Source organism: Sceloporus occidentalis, unplaced genomic scaffold (genome assembly GCF_023333645.1).
Source record: "Sceloporus occidentalis isolate IW3139 unplaced genomic scaffold, rSceOcc1.0.p SCAF_7, whole genome shotgun sequence".
NCBI classification, from domain to species: domain Eukaryota; kingdom Metazoa; phylum Chordata; class Lepidosauria; order Squamata; family Phrynosomatidae; genus Sceloporus; species Sceloporus occidentalis.
In genome coordinates this window covers 88,798,981-88,821,573 of record NW_028316987.1, presented here as the reverse complement: position 1 = coordinate 88,821,573, position 22,593 = coordinate 88,798,981, and the positions used below count along the sequence as shown (strand labels likewise).

The 22,593-nt window shown below is 40.1% G+C and overlaps 1 protein-coding gene across 4 annotated transcripts in view; it reads left to right on the top strand.

Annotated features, from left to right (window-relative positions):
- The window catches only part of GALNT11 (polypeptide N-acetylgalactosaminyltransferase 11), a 40,086-nt gene that overhangs the window by 6,627 nt on the left and 10,866 nt on the right, over positions 1-22,593 (top strand). For 2 of the 4 annotated variants that reach the window (XM_089533597.1, XM_089533598.1), the window contains exons 2-7: positions 11,924-12,256; positions 13,142-13,265; positions 14,133-14,299; positions 14,858-14,983; positions 19,618-19,867; positions 21,131-21,248. In XM_089533597.1, the coding sequence (XP_089389723.1) occupies positions 11,962-12,256; positions 13,142-13,265; positions 14,133-14,299; positions 14,858-14,983; positions 19,618-19,867; positions 21,131-21,248 (1,080 nt within the window). In that variant the 5' untranslated portion in view covers positions 11,924-11,961. Of the gene's footprint in view, positions 1-9,046; positions 9,114-11,923; positions 12,257-13,141; positions 13,266-14,132; positions 14,300-14,857; positions 14,984-19,617; positions 19,868-21,130; positions 21,249-22,593 lie in introns of those variants that run through there. The other 2 variants (XM_089533599.1, XM_089533600.1) reach the window with 2 other exon arrangements.

The following is a 22,593-nucleotide window of genomic DNA, read 5'->3' as shown; positions in this document are numbered from 1 at the left end:
CTTGCAAGTTGCTTTTGAGACAGCTTGGCTACAGAGACCACCTCCTGCTAAATCTTAAGTGAATTCTGTCCAGCTGTCAACTTGGTGAGGCTTCTTATTAAACTGTTAGCTTCTCCGCTCTGTTCACTTCAATGATCGATCACCTTGGTCTCAATTTAGATCTTGCCCCAGTTCCACTGATTTCAGTTCCTCAAGCTTGAGTTGTTGCTCTAGGAGATCTCACCAGTATCAGTACATAGACTCTATGACTGTTATGGGTGCCAGTGTTCAAGGTCCATCTCCACTGGATCTTCTGTTTCTATGACGAAAGTTTCCTAACCTTCTGCAATCGCTACTATTGCACTTACTATTGGGATCGTACCTGCCACATTATTGTTGGGGCCATAAACACTCTCAGCCTCTCATCATTGGGAAAATCCTTTGGTGGTTCCATCGCCCCAATCTACCATTCAAAATACTCAGGTTGCAGTACAGGCATTTAACCACTGCACCACCAGGGCTCCTGACATTGCAGTCATAGTTGTCTGTCTCCCTGGAGAAGACAGTATCAAGCCAGGAGGTCAAATTCATCACATGAATGGATGATCCATCCCAAGGCTCTGGTATCAATCTTTTGTTACTGGGGTATTCCTATACTGGACCATTTCATATCTGAGATGATGGCTCATTGCAGGGAGTTTTGTTCCCGGACTTGTTGGGGTGGTTGCGCAGTAATGCCTTCCTGTTTTGTTGCCGTGTATGCTTTTTACTCCCTTTCCTCTTTTCAAAAAGTTATAGCCAAGCTCCATTGAGACAGAGTGAGTTGCATCCTGATAGAATGATAAAATCATAGAATTGTAGAGTTGGAAGAGACCACTAGGGCCATCCAGTCCAACCCCCTGCCATGCAGGAAATCCAATTCAAAGCATCCCTGACAGATGGCCATCCAGCCTCTGTTTAAAGACCTCCAAGGAAGGAGACTCTATCACCCTCCGAGGGAGTGCATTCCACTGTCGAACAGCCCTTACTGTCAGGAAGTTCCTCCTAATGTTCAGGTGGAATCTCTTTTCCTGTAGCTTGCATCCATTGTTCTGGGTTCTGTTCTCTGGAGCAGAAGAAAACAAGCTTGTTCCCTCCTCAATATGACATCCCTTCAAATATTTAAACAGGGCTATCATATCACCTCTTAACCTTCTTTTCTCCAGGCTAAACATCCCCAGCTCCCTAAGTCGTTCCTCATAGGGCATGGTTTCCAGACCCTTCACCATTTTTGTCGCCCTCCTTTGGACACGCTCCAGTTTCTCAATGTCCTTTCTGAATTGTGGCGCCCAGAACTGGACACAATATTCTAGGTGGGGCCTGACCAAAACAGAATACAGTGGCACTATTACTTCTCTTGATCTAGACACTATACTTTTATTGATGCAGCCTAAAATTGCATTGGCCTTTTTAGCTGCTGCATCACACTGTTCGCTCATGTTCAACTTGTGGTCTACTTGGACTCCTAGATCCCTTTCACATGTAGTTTCATTCAGCCAGGTGTCACCCATCCTATATCTGTGCATTTTATTTTTCTGTCCTAAGTGCAATACCTTACATTTCTCCGTGTTGAATTTCATTTTGTTAGCTTTGGCCCAGCTTTCTAGTCTATTCAGGTCATTTTGAATTTTGATCCTGTCATCTGGAGTATTAGCTATTCCTCCTAATTTGGTGTCATCTGCAAATTTGATAAGTATGTTCCCAATTCTGTCATCCAGGTCATTGATAAAGATGTTGAATAGCACTGGGCCCAGGACAGAGCCCTGTGGGACCCCACTGGTCACTTCTCTCCAGGATGAAAAGGAGCCATTGTTGAGCACCCTTTGGGTTTGGCCGGTCAACCAGTTACAAATCCATGTAACAGTTGCCTTGTCTAGTCCACATTTTACAAGCTTGTTTGCAAGAATGTCATGGGAAACCTTGTCAAAGGCCTTACTGAAATCAAGATATACTATATCCACAGCATTCCCTTCATCTAACAAGCTGGTAATTTTACCAAAGAAAGAGATTAGATTTGTCTGGCATGACTGTTGACTTTTTGTGATTATGGCATTGCCTTCTAGATGTTCACAGACTCTTTGTTTAATTATCTGCTCTAGAATCTTTCCTGGTATTGATGTCAGACTAACTGGACGATAATTGTTGGGATCCTCTTTTTTCCCCTTTTTGAAGATGGGGACAACGTTTGCCCTCCTCCAGTCTGCTGGGATCTCTCCTGTTTTCCAGGAGTTTTCAAAGATTATTGCCAATGGCTCCGATATTACATTTGCCAGTTCTTTTAATACCCTTGGATGGAGTTCATCTGGTCCCGGAGACTTAAATTCATTTAGATTAACAAGGTGTTCCTCTACTATCTCTTTACTTATTCTGTGCTGAAATTCCCCTATTCTGTCCTCTGCACCATTATCCTCAGGTTGAGCACCCTTTTCCTTTTTTGAGAAGACCCTGAGAGCTGTAGTTTGCCCTTCCTTTCCACCTTTCTTGAGGGGTGTGTGTTTGATTTCCATGCAGACTGGATCTCCTCACCCTGTACCTCAGGCATCCCAGCTTCTTCACCCTCAACTCATGGTATGGAGGATTTCACATTAGCCTGCTTGGTCATTGTAGTCAGGGACATTGGTACTGCCACTAATCAACCTCAGGAGTACCAAGCATTCATACTCTTATATGTGGAGGAAGTTTCAGGGCTTCTTGAACCCACTTCACATTTCCCCTTTGAAAGCCAATAGGCATGTTCTTGATTTACTACTTACATTAGGTTTGGCTTTGTCACCAATCCGGTGTTACCTCTCTGCAGTTTCTGCAAACGTTCAGCTTCTTGGGAAGTCTTCCTGATTCCTTGATCCTCTTGTGCAAAGGTTCTTGAAGGGCTACAAGAACACCATGTTCTGGTTTTGGGATCAACGCTGAGGTGGAGTTTGAGACTTATCTTGGGTCAGCTTTGTGGTAAGTTCTTTGAGCCCATGGTTACCTGCGATCTCTGGTTACTTTCTTGGAAGACTACTTTTCTGATTGCAGCTGGGACTGCCACACAGGCTGGTGAACCCTGCACTCTCCATGTGAACTGTCCATACAAGAACCTGCACCCCGACTAAGCCGTCTTGGGACCTGATATTACCTTCTTGCCTAAGATGGTATCGGCTTTCCATGTCAACCATAACATTGTTCTTGGTTTTATGCAGAATCCCACCTCTGCATTTGAGAGGAAACTGCACTGCCTCAATGTGCAGAGGGCTTTGGCATTCTACATCAACAGGACTTTGGCCTTCCAGATTTCACAAAGACTCTTTGTGTGCTATTCTTAGGCAAAGAAAGGACTGCCTGTTTTGTTGTAGTGCTTCTCAAAGTAGTGTCAGCTATCCATCTTGCTTACAAGCTGGCTCAGAGGGATCTTCTGACTCAAATTTGAAACACCCTCCCCTTCAACATGGGCCATTGTCGCATCGCATCGTCTTCTTTCCTGGCTGGCATACTTCTTGAGGATGTTTGTAGAGTGGCTACCAGCTTTCAGCCAATGAATTTTATAAATCTTGAGTGTGGACTCAAGGTCTCAAGCTGATGCTGCATTTGGGAGCTCTATATTGTGTTCCTCCATAATTTGACTGTATTTTGATGTTTTAGATTATTTTTGTTATCTGAAACTTGTGCCTTGATATTGCCTTGTGGGGTAGGAGGTGTTATGCTCATGTTTGATGTGTTGCATTGACATGATGTTCAGTAAATCTTTGATTTGTTTGCAAGGACACTCCCACCTCCTACTTTGTAACTTGCTAGTCTCCCATTTGTGCAAGTCACAGAGATTACAAAGGAACGCAGATTGCATACCTGTAACTGTAATTCTTTGAGTAGTCATCTGTGAACTTTCACAACCCCACCCATCCTTCCCTCTTTGTGTCTTACTTGTGATTTGGATTGCTGCATAGGCATCCAATGGAATTGGCAGTTTTGGCAGGGAGGCCTCTTTTATGGGGCTGTTGCAGATGGGCAGGGCTACTGTCAAAACACTTATGTAATGCTCTAGATTGGTTCCAAAAGATGCACTGCTCAGGCTCAGGGTAACCCATTTGTGTGAGTTCACAGATGACCACTTGAACAGCAGTTACAGGTATGCAACCTGTGTTCTTCACTCACTCTTAGGTTTAGAGCCGTGGGTCTGCTAACATTACCTGCCTTTTCAATTTTATTATTTATTTATTTTCAACTAGGCTTCATGGATATTTAGGGGTCACAGTGCAGCCCTGACTCTCTAGGCATTTTCACTGACTAGGTTCTGAAGAAATTAGTTTTGACTGGGTAGATCTCAAAATTCTGTCATTACTCTCTCTCTCTCTCTCTCTCTCTTTGTGTGTGTGTAAATAGTTATATACCCCCATGAATTGCAAAAAAGAGGTTGCCTGAGTACTGTTTTGTTAAATGTTTTGGCTTTCACCTTCCTCAGTCACAAAACTGGAATTTCAGGCAAATGCTGGGATCCAAGATGATAACCTTTAAGGAGGCAGAGAATGGAAGAATTCTAAGGAGATAAGAATAACAGGTATCATCTTTAAAAAGGAAAATGAGAAGACTAGATAGAAATGCCTAAATTCTACAGTAATGACATCAAACAGTAAAGGAAGGGAAGCAGACACTGTCACCACAGTGAAATGCCCCTTAATTGCTACTTTTTCCTGCTTATGCTGGCCTCTGAGCAATTGGGCCAATGCTGATGGAATGAAGAAGTGGATGTGTGTGAGGTGGCAAGCAAGCCCTGGTGAAAACTGTGGCATTGGCCCTCCTCAGCTGTTTCCCCATTTCTGTCAGTGTGTCAGAAAGCCAGTGTGAGGAAGTAGATTCTCTGCTGGGGACCTCTTGCTGGAACAATTCTAAATCGATGTGGCATACACTTGTTACATTACCTGATGTATGAACACATATTAGTTAGGATTAATACCTTTCAGGTGTGTAACAATATTAACACGTTGCAGTTTGCCTTTTCTATGATCTTCACATATATCTCACAACAACAGAACTGATGTGCTTGGATTAGAGCTGGGGTTTTGCTCTGATTGTCTGTTCTGTGGAACCAAAGAGAAAATGACCTGCTCTTTGTATTAAGAAGGTGCTTTTAGAAAAGTATCTCTGTGCCAAGTCCCGTTTTTGCTTTTAGGCGATTATGAGAAGGAGAAAAAGGATGTAGCAGCACTTTTAAGACTAACTTATTTTTCTTTTAGTATGAGGTTTTGTGGATAGCAGTCCATTGCTTCAGATGCCATTCAGAGTGAAATTAAAGCCTCAAGTTATTAAGTATATTTATACAGTTGTGGAATGGGACAGAATGTAACAGGAAAATGCAAGTCATAATCCTTGCCCTAAACCTTCAAAGGGCTGTATGAGGTGATACAGGTCTTTCAGATTCTTGGGTGATCAGTTAGTATTGATATGTGACAGCAATAATCTGCTTACCAAAAGTCACTTTCCTTTGGGTCAAACTTTCTCAGATGAGAAAACAGCATTCAGAGCTAGCCAGAATGGAAATATGGAAACGGTATAGCGGAGTTTGAGGAGTTTGCAGTGGGGTAATAATTACCTGTCTGAAGAGTAGACCATGGAAAGCTGGAATGGCTCAGACTGCAAGATCTGACGACAATACAGAACATATCTTGCTAGGTGAAAAGTCTGGATGTTATTTCCCATGGATGGGATATTTGGCTGGGAACACAACAGGGGGTAAAAGCGGGAAGATTAGTTTACTATGGCTCACTGCGTTAGGTACAAGGAAATCCTTCATCTCAAGGTGCAAGAGGAAATGCAGATGACTTGGAAGAAAGGAGCACTTAATATATCCGTTGGGATTTGATTCTTACATACCTGGATGTGCATATGCCTTGGTACATGTTCCCTTTTTCCTGGGAACCTGACCTAGCGTTCATGAAATGTCATTGATCTCTCAAAATCATGCTATTTCCACATATGAGATAGGAAATACAGGAACCTCCAAATACAGTGTGGGGTATGCAAGGTGTGCTAATAGTGAGAAGATTCCTTTTGTTACATGTGCAGTAGCAAAGAGGACAGTAGCAGTGGAGAATGAGGGGTCTGGGTCATCCAAGGGGTTGCCATGAGTTAGGGTTAATTGGAGGGCAGTTAACAACAACAACAAGGACTATGGATTACTATATATAGTGCACCATGAAGACATCTTGGTTCATAACTCTGCTAATGGGTTGAAAGCCAGCTGTTTCTCTTTCTCATTGCATTTTCCTTGTTCAAGAAGACTAGGAGATTATGTGTTGACATCTTTGGATTTCATATAGGCTGTAATAGTTGTACAGAAACTTTGGTTGCCTTCCTAAGAATTTCAGTTTTCATTTGAGGAGTCTCACTTTCAAGAACGTGAAGCTAGATGTTGAATGTTTGACAGGATTGTTTGTCTTAGTCAAGAGTTTAGAGCTCTGTTTTGCCTTGAGGAAGACCAAAAATCTTTCTGAAACCAAACTGATGAAGCAGAATAGTAAAAGATGGGGAAATGGCATGTGGCAAATAGGGAACACTTTAGACATTTTGCCTTTCCCCTCACACACTGCAACAACAATTTAGTTTGTCACTGGTATTACTTTAATAATAATTGCTGATATTTGGGACTATATGAGATGGTTATTTAGTCTACAATCTGAGCAATACATGCTTGGGTGCGAAATTGGGGTCAAAGGAAGAATGACTCACGGTACTCATTTTCAAATCTTAATTTCATTCCTTCTTCCAGGATATGCCATCTGGTTGCAGTTTCTGCCCTCTTTAATATACAGTTCTTGGTGGGATATGACTCACAAGCAAAGAGCTTTTCCTTTTGTGCTAATCCTGCTTCTGACTCTCATCTGAAAATTGGTCAAAGTCCTTTAAAAAGTGGGAGAGAGTGTTAGGGTTAGAAGCTACATGTTGGGAGGGTCATGGTTGCCCATCCTTGGAAAAAAACAACATTTAGTTTGCATTCCATGAACACCATTTTCTGCTCAAGTGTTTTCTCAAAAAGCTCAAAGCAGGAAGGAGACCTTAGGGAGCACTAAGTTTACATATGGTTCAGTTGAGCACTATAACAATTTCCTGGCCAGAAAGAATACAAGTTTTGCAAAAGAGATTTCAGGAACAAAATTAGGAGAGGTGGAAGGATCTGGCAAGAATAACATGTACTCTTCTGCTTTTTGTTTCAGCTTGCCTTTAATGTTGGCTTGCCTTTAAAGCTTGCCTTTGCCTCTGATGTTGATAGCAATTAATTATCATTGTCATACCGAATAAATTAATGGAATTGAAAATCTTTACCAAGTTTTATAAGTTACTTATTTTTCTAAATTTCCAGTGAACATAAATATGTTTAGATGTTCAGAGGTTTTTTGATCTGTTATTAATTTACTCTTCTCTCTCAAGATTGCAGTTACTGCTTAACTGCTCAGTGTCAATAAGTTTCCTGTGTTCACAAAGAAGAAAGATACCAAGTGGATTACAATATAACTCCTCCAGTCATGCTTGTTCTCATTAGCTATTGTGGTTCTACTGTTTTATTCATCAAATTATTCAGAAAGTATATATTAAATTTGTGGTATTAAGTTGTATTACCAGTGGTTTTTGTTTTTTTTACAGCACACATAACATGTGCTGTGATGTAGTTTCAGATGGTTAGTAAAATACAGATCCATTGGACTTTTTGCTTCTTTTGACCTTTCAATGTATTACTGAAATATTTCATTTTTTCTTCTTCTGTGATTGGAGCATAAACTTGGATTATGGTTACATTCATGAGTTTCCCGTGAAGTATTATTAATTTTATTTGGTCAGATATCACTTGATTGCTTTTGCTACATCGCTCCTTAGTCTTAATACCACCCTATATTTTCTTAGGTTTTCAGTTCCTGAGTAAAATGCTCACTATATTGAGTAAAATACTGGCTCAAAATGTCCCGTTCTTATTCACTTTAGCTCACTCAACCCAAGTGTTGCAATGTTTATATGTGCCATTTCCTGTTTTACAATGTATAGCTTCATCTGATTCATGGTCCTCACATTTCACGTTCCTATAATATGTTTTGTACAGCTTCAGACTTTCCTTTTACTCCTGAGCACAGCAGCAGTTGAACATCCTTTTGGCTTGAGTCCAGTTGTGTTATTAACTGCCGTGCTTCTCATACTTGTCCTCTGCTGTACCCTAGTATTGTTATGGGGAGCCTAGCTTTTTGCCTCATAGGAACACATAGTCCCACCATCACAAAATGGTAGTGTCATAGTGGTTTCATTGTTTAGTGAATAGCTTATACTCAAACCATAGCCCTCTCCTGTTCAACAGCTGTCTGAAGTTGCCACATGATATATTTATAAAACTACTTTTAAAGCAGAAGAAAGAAAAAAAATCATAAGTACAGATACATCATTTTGTGTATTAGAGAAGGTAGCCACTGTGTGCATGCTTGTTTTTTAGTAGGAAAACAAGCAGATATTTATGAGTAATGTGTGTCTTGTTTATGTTTAGCTGGTATGTAAATAACCTAAAGCATGTAATCCTGTCTGAAACTGAAAAACTGAATTGTTTGTGCTAATGGCTGTCATGAGGTGGCTGTATTAGAAGGCATGAAAGCTATTGTAGTTTGAGATATTTATTTGGTTTTCTTTTAGGAGAGGTTGTATTCGCATTATGAGTGAAATTGTATGAACATTCAAAAGCTGGAGTTTCAGTACTAACAATGAATGTTAGGAGAAAGTTGAAGAGATTGAAAAGAATGATATTTTCTTGCACATGGAAATCATTTTTATTAGTCCTAATTTATAACAGTTTCTGAAAGTGATTACTATTTTTAGTGTATCTAAGCAGATGGATTGTAATCCACAAAAGATGCTAAAATAATACCTTTAAAGATGCCTTCCCTCCCCCCCCCCCATTTATTTTACAGCTACAGATTCACAGTCCAGCTTTGTGGGTCTCCTTCATACCATGAGCCTCTCAACCCAATAGGATTGTTTACTCAAAAGCAAATAGTGGTGATAGGGTTACTTCTGAGAATAACATTCCTTGGTGGAGAAAGCAGAAGGAAATGTAATCAGTAAGAGGAAAAACATGAGCTCTGATCCAAGTAAATGAGTGATATGATAAAGGTGGAATATGAAGCTGAATGTACCTGAGATGAGATCGTATCCTAACAGAGAAATGGGCCTTTTCCTAGATACATTATGTTTCAGTTTGCTGTTTCATCTTCCACCCTTTTCTGGAGGAAAGAGAAATAGTAATCATATTAATAAAATGTCAGTGACCAAAACAGTAGTGTTACAGATCTTATTTATTACAGTAACATTGCTCAAAAAGCATTCTAGCACCAATTAAAAGATTGGATTTATTTATTTTAACCAATCATAAAATGGTTCCGACTTCAAAGGGTGACTGTATACGTAGCTTCAAATAGCTCCACCAAAAGCAGTATGGGTGGCACAAAGCAGGATTGTTACAGGGGGAAAGTACAATAATGTCAAAGGGTTTGGACCATCTCCTTCAAGTCTGCTTGTAGCCTCAGTTGAAGTTGTAATTCTTGGTTTGCCTTCTTGACCTTAAGTTCATGATCATCTTATGATATTTTCTGTGTACAAGTTGAACAGATACGTGAATAGAATACATCCTTGCCTGACCCCTTTCCCAGTTGGGAACCATACTGTTTCTCTGAATTCTGTTCTGACTGTAGCATCTTGTCCTAAGTACAGATTTCTCATCAGCGCTGTCAGATGTAGTGGCACTTCCATTACCTTTAAGAGCCACCCATAACTTTTTGTGATCTGTACAATCAATTGCTTGTAAAGCAGATGGAGATTCCCCCCCCCCCCCCCCGGAATTCTTCTCTACTACAGATATTACACAGCTAAGACTGATGTTCAGTAACTTTGCCTAGCTCCTATTATTTCCCTACCTCATAAGAACCCAAGATTATTTACCGTATTTTCCGGCGTATAAGGCGACGGGGGGTATAAAGCAACTCCCCACGTCGCCCGCCGGCAGCATCTGTGGCCTTCCCTCAGAGGGTCTCGTGCCAGCTGGAGGGGGCCTCTCTGGAGGCCTGAGAGGTTCCTCGGCGGCAGTGCTCTTGCTGCCATTTTTTTCAAAAGGTGGTGACAGCGGGGAAGTGGAAAGAGCCGGCCAGACCAAGGCAAAGGGCCGGCCCCTTACTTCTCCGTGCTGCCGCCACCGCCGGAGATCCTCCGATCCTCCAGCGGCTTAGAAGTCCTCCGCGGAAGCCGCTGGAGGAGCAGAGGATCCCGGGGGGCAGCGGTGGCGGCGGCGGCTTCCGGGGAGGACTTTTGAAGCCACTGGAGGATCGGAAGATCCCTGGCGGTGACGGTGGCGCGGAGAAGTAAGGGGTCGGCCCTTTGCCTCGGCCCGGCTGGCTCTGGAAGCACCCACCGCCGCCGCCTTTTGAAAAAAAATGGCGGTGAGAGCACAGCCGCTGAGGAGCGCCGCAGGCCTCCAGAGAGGCCCCCTCCAGCCGGTGCAAGTGCCAGCTGGCTGGGAGAGGACCCAGCAAGGACCCCAGAGACGGAGGTGGCTATGCCATTCGCCTGTCTCTGGGGTCAAAATCCGGTGCATAAGGCAGACTTAAAAAGTCGCCTTATACGCCGGAAAATACGGGTATTTATTTATGGTATTTTTACCCTGCTCTTCAGCCCTAAAGGCTCTTAGAGTGGCTTACAATTATTATTTTAATTAGACGGTTTAATTAGATGGAGCAGACCAAGGCCTATCCAGTGAAGACAGTCTGTTCATACAATGGCCAATAAGTTATCTGTGGCAACATAAGCCCTTCATAATTTCTGTTAAAATTCAGTCTCAGTGATATGTATTCTCCCTACCACCGCTGCATATGTTCACACGCATAGCATGTCATGAGCAATATGTTCAGCACATGTGAAGAATTCTGAGAGATTATCTATTTCCACTGAAAACAGCTAAAGAAAGGGACCTTTGACCATGGCTTTCCAGTCTTCGGACACTTCAAAATAAGGCCTCTGTTAAAAATTAGTTGTTGATTTCTACTGTTAAGTACAATAGTTAGTTTGTAAATGTTTAAACTGTCTAGTTATATTAGCCTTCGCTGTTTCGGAAATATAGTGCAACAGTGATGTGAACTAAACAATAACGCTTATTAAGACGTATTCTTCCTCTATATCTTTTTCTATTTGACTCCACTGTTGAGGACCATAAGTGGAGGTGAGTAGAAAGTTTTCTAGGTGTAGGGCTTGGAGGTTGCTTGCTGGCTTGAAAAAACAGAATGGCTCAGTAGCTGTAAACCATCCAACTTATATTTTGAACTAGATTACAAACTCTAAAAGAGAATTCAGTTGGCATTAATTATGGTTAGTGTTGAGGCAGATGTAGTGCTAATTTATTGGGTAGGAATGAAGAGATTTCCAGAGGACTATTAGTTCCTGACATTGTCCCTCTGTCAAGCAACAAATTTGTTTGTACAGTATTGAAACCCATCCAAATAGAGACATTTATTGAGAGACTTGCAAACTGTATAAGAGTGTAGTTGCGTTAAAATTCTGCTGTGCTGGCTTTGCAACTAATTTGAAGCAAAAATGCTGTTAATGTTTCTCTTAAGCTGTGTCTGTGAGTGATCTGTTGCTGTTTTTGAATATTGTAGTAATAATAATAATAAAATTTATTTCTATACTGCTTTTCCGCAGTGATCAGTAGATTTAAAACAGTGGATTGATGTATGTTTAAATGCTTTGATTTAAGACAGGATGAGGGATTGTCTCATTCTCAGATACAATTGTAATATAAAATATAAATTTAAGCTAGAATAGGATTTTTTCTAAAACAGATGCTTTATGGAACTAATAACTAGGTGTGTATTCAGTTGGAAACTTCATCTTTGTTTCTTTGGTTTTCCTTTAGGGGACTGAAAATGTGTCAACAATAATGCTAGGATTACAATGGGAAGTGTCACACTTCGCTATTTCTGCTATGGCTGCCTCTTCACATCTGTGACCTGGACACTTCTGCTCTTTATTTATTTCAATTTTAGCGAAGAGACACAGTCCTTCAAGAATGTGCCCATCAAGGGGCTTGAACCTCAGAAGCCATTTCCCAAAAGATTCTATCCTCGTTTTGTCCATGGACCAGTACATGTGCCTGAACCTCAGCACCGATACGGCAGGATCAAGAATCCATTGGAAAATGCAGTACAAGATCCTGTCAAGGGCATCACTGAGCTCTCTCCTGAAATGGGTAAGTTTGACTAGTAATCGGCTAAAATTTCACTGAGAAACACATTGGGAGATTCTTATGGGAGTTGCCTCTGACTTCCCATGTAGTTACAGACAGGAGAAAATGGCAATCTCACATTAACAAATGACATTGCTCTTAAAACACAGTGGCTTCCTGGGATCAGTGCCAGCCATTTACTTGAGAATTGGCAGGATGCATATATCATGAAAAATTCATACACAGTTGACATAGGTGTGCTAGTTTAATAAAATATTAGAACTGGACCTAGTTGTTTTCTTGTCTAGTTTAGTATATGTCTAGCATGCTGAAGCTGTTTGTCAAGGGCAGAAAAAATAATTTGATAAAGTAATCTTGTTTGGTTTCCATGTGATCTGAGCTAGACATTTACCAGGGTGGGTTTGCTTTTTCTGATCCCCTCTTTAAGGGTTTGGCTTGAAACGTTTATCAGAATCTACCCAACCTATGACACTGCAGTCTGTCAAATGGACAGGTGTTGGATATGTTGTATGGCTAGCTGGAACTGCATTTGGTGAAAAAAAACAAAACACATTTGACCACCATCCCCCAAATCATTTCCAGTTATATCACTGGGATCCCTTTGTATTTATTGAGGCTAGGCTTGCAAAATCCTCACTCATTTGTTCTCTTTCCCACATCTTGTTTTCTTCATGTCATCCAAAAGAGCAGTATTCCAAACTTTTATTCTAACCCTTTAAGAGTGGAAAAGAGACTTATGGTAACAGCATTTTCCTAGACCTGGAAATGACTACAAGAGCTCTTCATATTGGGTTATATCATTTGTTGAATACTTAGTTTTAGAAGTTGAACATTGTCAACACATATTCTGCAATTAGGGAATTAATTTTGACACATTTTCTTTTTCAGGTATGATTTTTAATGAACAAGACCAGGAAGTGAGAGACTTGGGCTATCAAAAGCATGCTTTCAATATGCTAATCAGTAACCGTTTGGGATATCATAGAGATGTGCCAGACACAAGGGATGCAAAGTAGGTTTCTGCATGTCTTTTCCTGCCAAAGTATGGGAGATCCTAGAATAATGTTGACCAATATGACAAGCAGGGGAAAGAAAGATACTGTATTTTGTAGAGAAGCCTGGGACTGTGGCATAGCAGAATTAATTTTGTATGTATTGAGCTATGGATACTGTTTAGAAATTGTATTTGTTGCTTTGTTATAATTGTAATGGCAGACAGCCATACCATTCAGGACAACCTCCTCTGTATGTTTGCATGTGCTCACAAAAATGGCTGCATCTTTCATTCTGGTGATGCAGATATATACTGCGTTTGGAAAACCAATCTGTTCATTTTAAATTGTATATTCAAATTTGATGAAAAGGCCATAATAGTTGTGAATCTTTGAACAGTGTTTTTGGCTATTAATCACCTGGAAAACTAGTATCATCTTGAGGGTTAGGATTTTTGAATTTTGAAGAACTAGTCTATGGAGGCACTGGAGATGGGCTGCGCATCTAAACTAGGCCAGTATTAAAACTGTTCTTTTTATCTTTTAAAAAATATTAATGGGAAAAAAATAGAATCCAAAGGCAAAAATAATGGAGAAGGAAATATACATATATAAATGATGGTAAGATTAGTTGAGGCCAGAGCTTACAAAATCTGCACACAACAACTCAGTTATCAGACCCATGTTTTCATCTGTCAGTGGTTTACTGAGCATTAATTCTTAAACATTTCCTTTTGAGAGTTTCTGTGGTGGAATTTTAAATATATTCGTATTGCAAAATTGAGGGAGAATTTCTGTTTCCATAATTTCAGTATCTGTTAACTATTAGCAACGTACAGAGAAAAACCTTCGTTATAGTCTTTGTCCTTTTCGTTTTGTCTTTTCAGGTGTAAAGAAAAAAATTACCCTCCTGATTTGCCTTCTGCTAGTGTTATAGTTTGCTTTTATAATGAAGCTTTCTCTGCCCTGCTTCGAACAGTACATAGTGTTCTGGACCGTACACCCTCACATCTTCTCCATGAAATTATCTTGGTGGATGACAGTAGTGAATTAGGTAGGAGATACTTCCTTTTGTGACAAGTTTCTTTTTTGCAGTGTCTTCTAGAGAAACTTGGATGCTAATATAAATTTTGCCATGGACTCTGTGGTTCTGTTTGGGCAGTTATTCTGACTCACAGATCCTTGGCTAAGCTTTTGTGGTCTGTACCCTATTTTTGGTGCATTTGATAGCAATTTTTAACAAATGTATGGTTGTCTGCTGAAATCCGGTTCTTGTATTCTCATCAGCAAGGACATGATGTAGACAGAATTAGGTTTTTCCATCACCCCACACTCCTGAATCAAGTGTATCATAAACTCTTTCTGCTCCACATTAGAAGAATCTTTTGCCACTTTGATTTGGTCAGCCTGCTGTGACAAAAGACTTTTGACAAGAACATTAAGCCAGATGGTTTGGTTCCTAGCTTGCATTGCTTTTTTAAAATTGAACTTGTTTGAAACTTTATTATTATTGTTGTTATTGTTATTATTTATGATATTTATACCCTGCCCTTTTATTGAAAACAGATTACTAATAAGATGACTTGTTTTTTTTTCCTTTTCCACATTCTAGCTGACCTGAAAGAAGAACTAGATGTTTACCTAACAAAAAACCTTCCAAACAATGTAAAACTTGTCAGAAATGGGAAGCGAGAAGGGCTCATTAGAGGGAGAATGATAGGAGCTTCTCATGCTACAGGTATAATAAACTATAAATTCAAATTATAAATTTACAATAAACCAAAACTGAATTACTTCCAAATCAAGTGAATTTGACAAAATTGTTTGTGATTGCAATAGTGTAGTTAGGGGGATCAGACAATACAGTTATATTTAATTTAGGTATTCCAGAAATGTGAAGTCTTTAGACCAGCCTTTCTCAACTTTTTTACCCCCAAGGATTCTTGAAATACTTTTCACGCCTCAGGCAACCCCTGCGTTAAAATTATTATATCTACAACTTAAAAAAATATTTTTTTTCTTCAATCGCAATCTTCCACTAATCCCTAGCAACCTATCAGAAACCCTAAGATTCTAGGGAAACCTGGTTGAGAAAGCCTGCTTTAAGAAAGTGGGTGAGGGGCCTATTGAGCCAGAGGGGCACATTTTCCAGAGAGCAAGCTCTTGGAGACCACCTTCCTATGGTGTCTGGGTCCAGAGACAAAAGTGGACAGGCAGTCTAAATTTCAGCTTTTGTTTTTCTCACTACTCTCTTATCCAATTTATCAAAGAGAAATATATTATTATTATTATTAACCTTTATTTATAAAGCGCTGTAAATTTACACAGTGCTGTACATACAAACTTTTAGTTAGACGGTTCCCTGCCCTCAGGCTTACAATCTAAAAAGACACGACAAGTCTGCAACTTCCCTTCTAGAGATAACATGACAAAATTCCATTCAGCAACAAAATTAAAATTTAGCCAAAATTAAAATTTGTCTCCTCTGCCATCTCTCCCACCACCAACCTCCACTGCCAAGACTTTGCTCCATGCCTTGGTGGTGTCCTGACTAGATCACTGCAACCGTCTTCTGGCACGGCTTCCTCTCTCTCATCTTCATCCTTTAATTTCCGTTCAGCATTCAGTGGCATGCATCATTACATCCACTCGCCGCTTTGACCATGTTTCTCCTTTATTATCATCCCTTCACTGGCTCCCCTTTCCCTTCCGTATTCAGAATAAGCTTCTGTTGTTGACCTTTAAAGCCCTGCATGGGTGGGCCCCTCTTTATTTATCTGAACTTTTTCTCTGTACATTCCCACTTGTACCCTCTGTTCTAGCAGTCAAGGTCTGCTGTCCCAGCCTAGGATTTCCACTGCCCTGTCCTGCATTCATCCCTTCTCACTTGCTGCCCCTCACTCCTGGAACCTTCTTCCCCGACAAGGAAGGGATATTGCCTGGCATACCAGACAAAAGCATTTTGCAGGTCAGGTCCAACCAGTGGCCAGTTCTTTAGGCCTGGATGGATGGGTGTGGATTTTATTATAGAATCTGGAATGGGAAAGTACAGCAAGAGTGAGCAATTGTGGGAGGTTATGAGGATGCATTAGCTCCAGGAGACCTTGCTGGGTGAACCCTCGCAACACTTACCTGAAGGGAAAAAAGTCAAATTTTGTCCTCCAATACCCGTGGAGGTGTGTGGGTCATTTTTGCCATATTTTGTGGGTGCTTTCAGCCATTTTAGTTCATGGAGAGGCCCTTTTTAACAACAGTAAGTCTGGAAGACTTCCTTAGGGGACAAAAGTCTCTCCTAGTCCTAAAATTGTCCAGGGGTAAAAAATGTGGACAAAATGTTCTGCAAGACCTTTAGAGAGTATTTGGGGCAATTTTTTTTTAAATTGACCCAGGGGGGACACTTTGCCCATCCCTGCTTTACATTTTCAGTGCAGTGTCTGTCTTGCTGTCTATTGCCATCCTTCTGCCTCCGGGAAGAGCAGGGGAGAGGGAGGTGGATGTTCTGTTGTTGTTCAGTGTGTTATGTCTGGGAGGTAATGTTAGCACAACCTTCTTACTATAGATATTTTTCCTCATGATGTACACCTCTTCTGAAAATGGAAGTTTGTTAAATATGGGGAAATTATTTATTTTAGGATTATCCCTCTTCAGCCAGAACAGTTACCTAGCAGTGTCTCATTATACACAGGTTAATACATGCAAATAAAATGGTAGCATTATGCCAGCTACAGCACATCCCTTATTAATGCAATTTGCCAATATCTCCCACAATCAGTTCCCAGGCTTCTCACTAGAGAATTCTGTTGTGGCTACGACAGCTAATTGGGTTAGAATGTCATTTGGCAATCTGTAATCAGCCTGCATTGTGTATTAACATACATCAGTGTTAAATCAGGAAAGCTTGTATTGTAACTTGTAATGATGGCATAAGCTACTCCTAATTAATGTGTGTTAATCATCTGCATTAAGGTAATATGATTTTATTGAAGTTCCCAGCATTCAGCAGTACTTGTTCAGCTTTACAATACACTGAAATGACAGCAGAGCTATTTGAGCTCAATACATCATCCCAAGAATAGCTTCCTTAGGCTATATCAATTGGAGAGAAGAGGTATGAAAATATGCATAGCTGTAACACAGGGCTTCCTTTATAAAATGGAATGTCTTTATTCTCATATTTCTGGAAGAGTTTTGGCTTTTATTTACAAATAACATATTTATATACTTAAAATGCTTGTATACCACGCAATTGGCAGTGCACTTGGAGTGGTTTACAGTTATAAAAACAAAAGCAAGATAACAGATTTTACACTAAAAACAAACAGGTAAGCCCAGACAGTTTGAACATATTTGAACATTATGAGCCAACAGTGAGCCAACAATGAAAAATTAAAAGCAAAGATAGGAAAAAACCATAAAGGATTGAATACCTGCTGGAAGAAAAAGGTCTTAGCCTTGGGTCTAAATGCTACTAATGAGCTGAGCAAGTGTTTCTTCTTTTAGAAGACAGTGCATTCACTGAGGTGGGAGCAGGCATTACTGAGGAGGTTATTTTCCTTCAGCAGCTACCCATTACACCATTCTAGGCAGCATTTACCCTGAGAAGGCACTTTGAAGATGACCTTGGTATTTGAGAAGAGATGTACGAGTGTATGTTAGTCTTTGGGTAAATTGGTCCTAAAGCCAGTTAGGGCTTTTAAAGGTAGCACCAGCATGTTGAACGAGATGTAATGACTTGACTGGGAGCCAGTACAGCCACTGTAGCAGACCAGGGAAATTGCCCTGCTGCTCTCTTCTGCACTAATTGATGTTTCTGGACTATCGTAAAAGGTAGCACTACATGCAGTGTATTGAAATAATTCAAGTGTGAGGTTACCAGTGCATGAATAATTGCAACCAGGTTGTTTTTGTCCAGGTAGGGCTGTAAGCAGTATATCAGCTGATGCTGATAAAATGTATTGTGTTACTGAGGCAACATGGATCTCAAGTAATAAAGCTAAATCCACGAGCACTTGCAAGCCAACAACCTATCCCTTCCATGGGACCATATCTAGAGCATGTTGAGCACTTCTTAGCAAATTAGGCAAATTAACCACCTAATGATAGCACATCTGCCTTTTCTGGATTGAGTTTCATTTTATTGGCTCTCACTTTATTATCTGGTGCATATATTGGTTTAACATAGGCACTGTGTCACCTGTGTTTGATGAAGAGGAGAAATGGAGCTGAGTGCATGCATACCGATTGCACCTTGCTCCATCTCTTTAATTAAGCTCCCTTAAAGTTTTGTGCAGTTGTTAAATAGCAAGGAGAACGAGACAAAGCCTCAATGAAGGGACAACCACAGTGGAGTTTCCAGAGGGTAGAACAACAATATCATAATATGCTCTATGTCTTTATCCCTTTTCTGCTGGTATAGGATGGTATATTAATAGCAAGACTGTGGCAGTGAAGTTTGAGAGTTTTTCAGTAATTTAAAATCATCTGTTGGTTTGTAATTGTCACATTTTTGCAAGAATATTCCCAATTGGAATGGGATAAATGCCTGCTTTAAACTAAAAAAGAAGCAAGCTGGGATTCCTTGGATGTAGCAGCTGCTTGTGAGGGTCCCATTGCTAAGCCATTGTCCCTTTTCTGTTAGGCTGCACTTACCTAGAACATTACAGCCTTATAAATAAGCCTATGAAAGTTACTAGCCTGCTTAGAACTGCAAACAAAAGGGTTTTAAGTATTCTGCTTAGAACTGCAAACGGAAAGAAGTTACTTGTACTTTATTGACTGGGACTAATCTTGTCAGGAAGGTGATCTGATGGCATAGACGTTAGTAGCGTCATTGCTGCTGTGGTGAGACAGTAGAGCATGGAGGGGCAAAGGCATGGGTTGCGGAGGCATGTGGCTTCCAAAGCTATATATTGGCAATGGCAATATATATATTTTCAATATGCTTCAAAGCACCCTCTTCAGTGTTCAACTTTAAAAACATACACACACAAAAATAGTCATCCTTTCAAAACCAGAAGTGGACTTCTAATCACTTTTGGGTTTTTGAGCGTATTTGGCAGTCCATGAAGTCCCCTAGGGCAGAAAATAGGCCACTGGATCCTCTGTAACTGTTCTTCCCAACATAGAAGGAAGAGAGAAAGCCAGGCAGCCAACCCTGGTTATCAATAGCCCACAGTAAAGGTTGCTTCTTGCCTGCACGCATTTCCTTGTTCATGTATCTGGTTCCTTGTTGTCTACTGCCTGGTGAGTGCTTCAGTGTAAGGCTTCTTCCTTTACTCTTGTTAAAGTACAGAACTCCAAGCCTATGTTGCTCTCACTGATATGTATATGTCACCTAGTCTTCTTGTACTTAATGTGCTTTTACTTTCTCAGGGAAGGTGCTTGTATTTCTGGACAGTCATTGTGAGGTGAATGAGCTGTGGCTGCAACCGTTGCTGACACCCATCCAAGAATCGCGTAAAACAGTGGTTTGCCCTGTCATCGATATAATCAGTGCTGATACTCTTACCTACAGCTCTTCCCCAGTTGTCCGTGGAGGGTTCAACTGGGGCCTGCACTTTAAATGGGATCTTGTTCCTTTATCAGAACTGGAAGGCCCAGAAGGAGCTACTGCTCCAATCAAGTAAGATTTCTGCAGTGTATTGAGACACCTTCTGTTAGTCACAAATACCATTGGCAAAAGGATACCCCCTTTTTATTTAGAATTAGAAAGGACTAACTGTACATGCTGTCACAGGCTCCTTCAAGGAAAGACAGGATAAAATTGTAAAAATATGTGATATAAAATAGTGTTGAAAATGTATTTTTATTGGTAGAACTTGTAAACTGTGAAGAAGAATGGAGAGAAGGAAAAGCCAATAAGTGCAATATGTTTTAGCCAAATACATACTTTCTCCCTTGAGAAAAACTAATCTGCATCTAAAAGTATGTGAAAAGTTAAAACTAGAACTCCAATATTTTTCATTTCCAAAAAGGCCTATTCTAACATAGTTGTTAGAAATAGAAATGATAGTTTTGTTTAGTATTTTACAAATAAATTAGTCACAAAGTCTGATCTCTCCATGTGTACAAGCCTATCATAAAAACTTTGGATAGGTTACAGGTGGGATGATACTAGTCCCTAAGGCCTTCTGGGCCCCCAAGACAGGTGAGAGAAGTGTTTCTGAACAGCAACTTCCATTGTCATTCACCATTATGCTGCATAGGGGCTGATGGGAGTTGCAGTTCAAGAATATCTGAAGGCCTACATATTATATTAATCACTGAGTTAAGACACACACCATAAATTGAAAAAAAAAAGGGGGTACAATACTCAGAACACTAATGAGAGAAGAGCCTTTACTCATTTTATTCATTACATTGATATGACCGCAATGGGTCCCTAAGGCTGGTTGCAACTATAAAACATTCTGTTAATATTTAATAATTGGCAAAAATTACTATGGACTCTGAAAAGTAACTTCCAGGATCATTCTACTAAAGTATTGCTAGAAAGGCAGATATGTGGTTGTCTTCAAAAGTTTTGGAAGGAAACATACCTGGAAAGTTCACTTAGAGAAGAAGGTCCACAACAGTAGGTACCACCAGTATAAGAGGCCTACTGTTTGTTGCCATCTGTTTTGAAACTGTAAGAGCAGGTGTGTGGAGCAAGATTTCCCCTGATGTTCTTGGGACAAATATGGCTAAAAGTTTGTACTCTTTAACTAGTAACCATGTGTTTCAGTACCCTTATTCTGTCTTTCATGTTGTTGGAGTTCCACACAGCATATATATTGTATACATTAAACCCAGCCCTCTATGAATCTTCTGTGCTAAACATTGCCTTTTCCCTCTCTTTCTCCTCCCATCTTTTTGGGGGGGGGGGGGAATTACCATTTTCTTGTAGGTCACCTACCATGGCAGGAGGTTTATTTGCTATGGACAGAGAATACTTCAATGAACTTGGGCAATATGATAGTGGCATGGACATCTGGGGTGGGGAAAACCTGGAAATATCATTTCGGGTATGTATGATTTTGTTTTGTTGCAGCGTATAACATTTTTTTCTTTTTGAAGCATGACAGTGTTTAAACTGAAGTTCTTTCCATACTATGGCTGCATCTACACGGCAGAAATAATCCAGTTTGCCACCACTTCAGCTGCCATGGCTCAATACTATGGAATTCTTGGAATTGTAGTTTTATGAGACATTTAGCTTTCCCAGTCAGAGAGCCCTGGTGCCACAACAAACTCCAAATCCCAGAACTCCATAGCATTGAGCCATGTCAGTTAAACTGGTGTCAAACTGGATTATTTCTGCAGTCCAGATTCAGTCTACAAATGTGTAGTGCTTTTTTCAAGCTTTTTAACATAGATCAGCATGTGTTCTGTTTTATCTATTGCTACTTGAAATTTTGTTTTACTATCCATCCATCACTTTATTATACCCTGTCTATTCCCCAAACTTAAGATGCAAAGTAGCTTACAGAATAAGAGAGAATTGGAAATACAAACATGTATGGTTAAAAACATAAGAATTTTTGATTAAAACAGTATTAAACTAAACTCAAAATTAAAACTAGTTAAAACATTGATTTAAAACACAATAAAAGCAATACAGCACACTAAAAGAGTCAGATCTTCAAAGCCTGATGGAGTAAAAAGATTTTCATTTGCCACTGAAAAGACAGCAAAGAAGACACCATCCTAGGTTTCTTAAGAAGGGAGTACTAGAGTCTGGGAGCAGCCATGGAGAAGGCCCTCTCCTGTATTCCTACCAAACATAGCTCTGAAGACAGTGGTATCAAGAAAAGTGCCTCCCGCAAAGATCTTAGAATTTGGATGGGCTGCCATGGAAAGATTGAATACTTCAGATAGCTGCAACTGGATTGCTAAAAGGATTATTACATTGTTGGAGTCTGATCTCCAAAAACAACTCAGTGAAGGCAAAAAGTGACTTCAGTCAGTAGATGTTTTGTGAAGATATTAGTATGGATACTGTCTCTAAAACAATATAGCAAACCTAAACATTGTTAGATGCTATGGGAAAACTGACTTCACTGGGTATGCAAGGCTTTTGTGAGAATATGAGACAGTATTATTTAGCGAGAAAATGAAAATGCGATCAGGGAATCACACTACTAGTAAAGAATTTGTGGATATTAAATAATTTGAGCTGTTCTTGCTAATACATGTGGCTTGAATTTAACTGGTCTAGTTGATTAGATATGTGGACTAGAAGCAGCTGAGTAGTGTACATGGGGTGTCTTTATTTAAGTTTGTTTTAGGTCTGCATGCAGATACCAGCAACATAAGAGAAAAGCAAATGGAAACTGCTGAATTGAAAACCTGGCATACAGTACTTGTCTT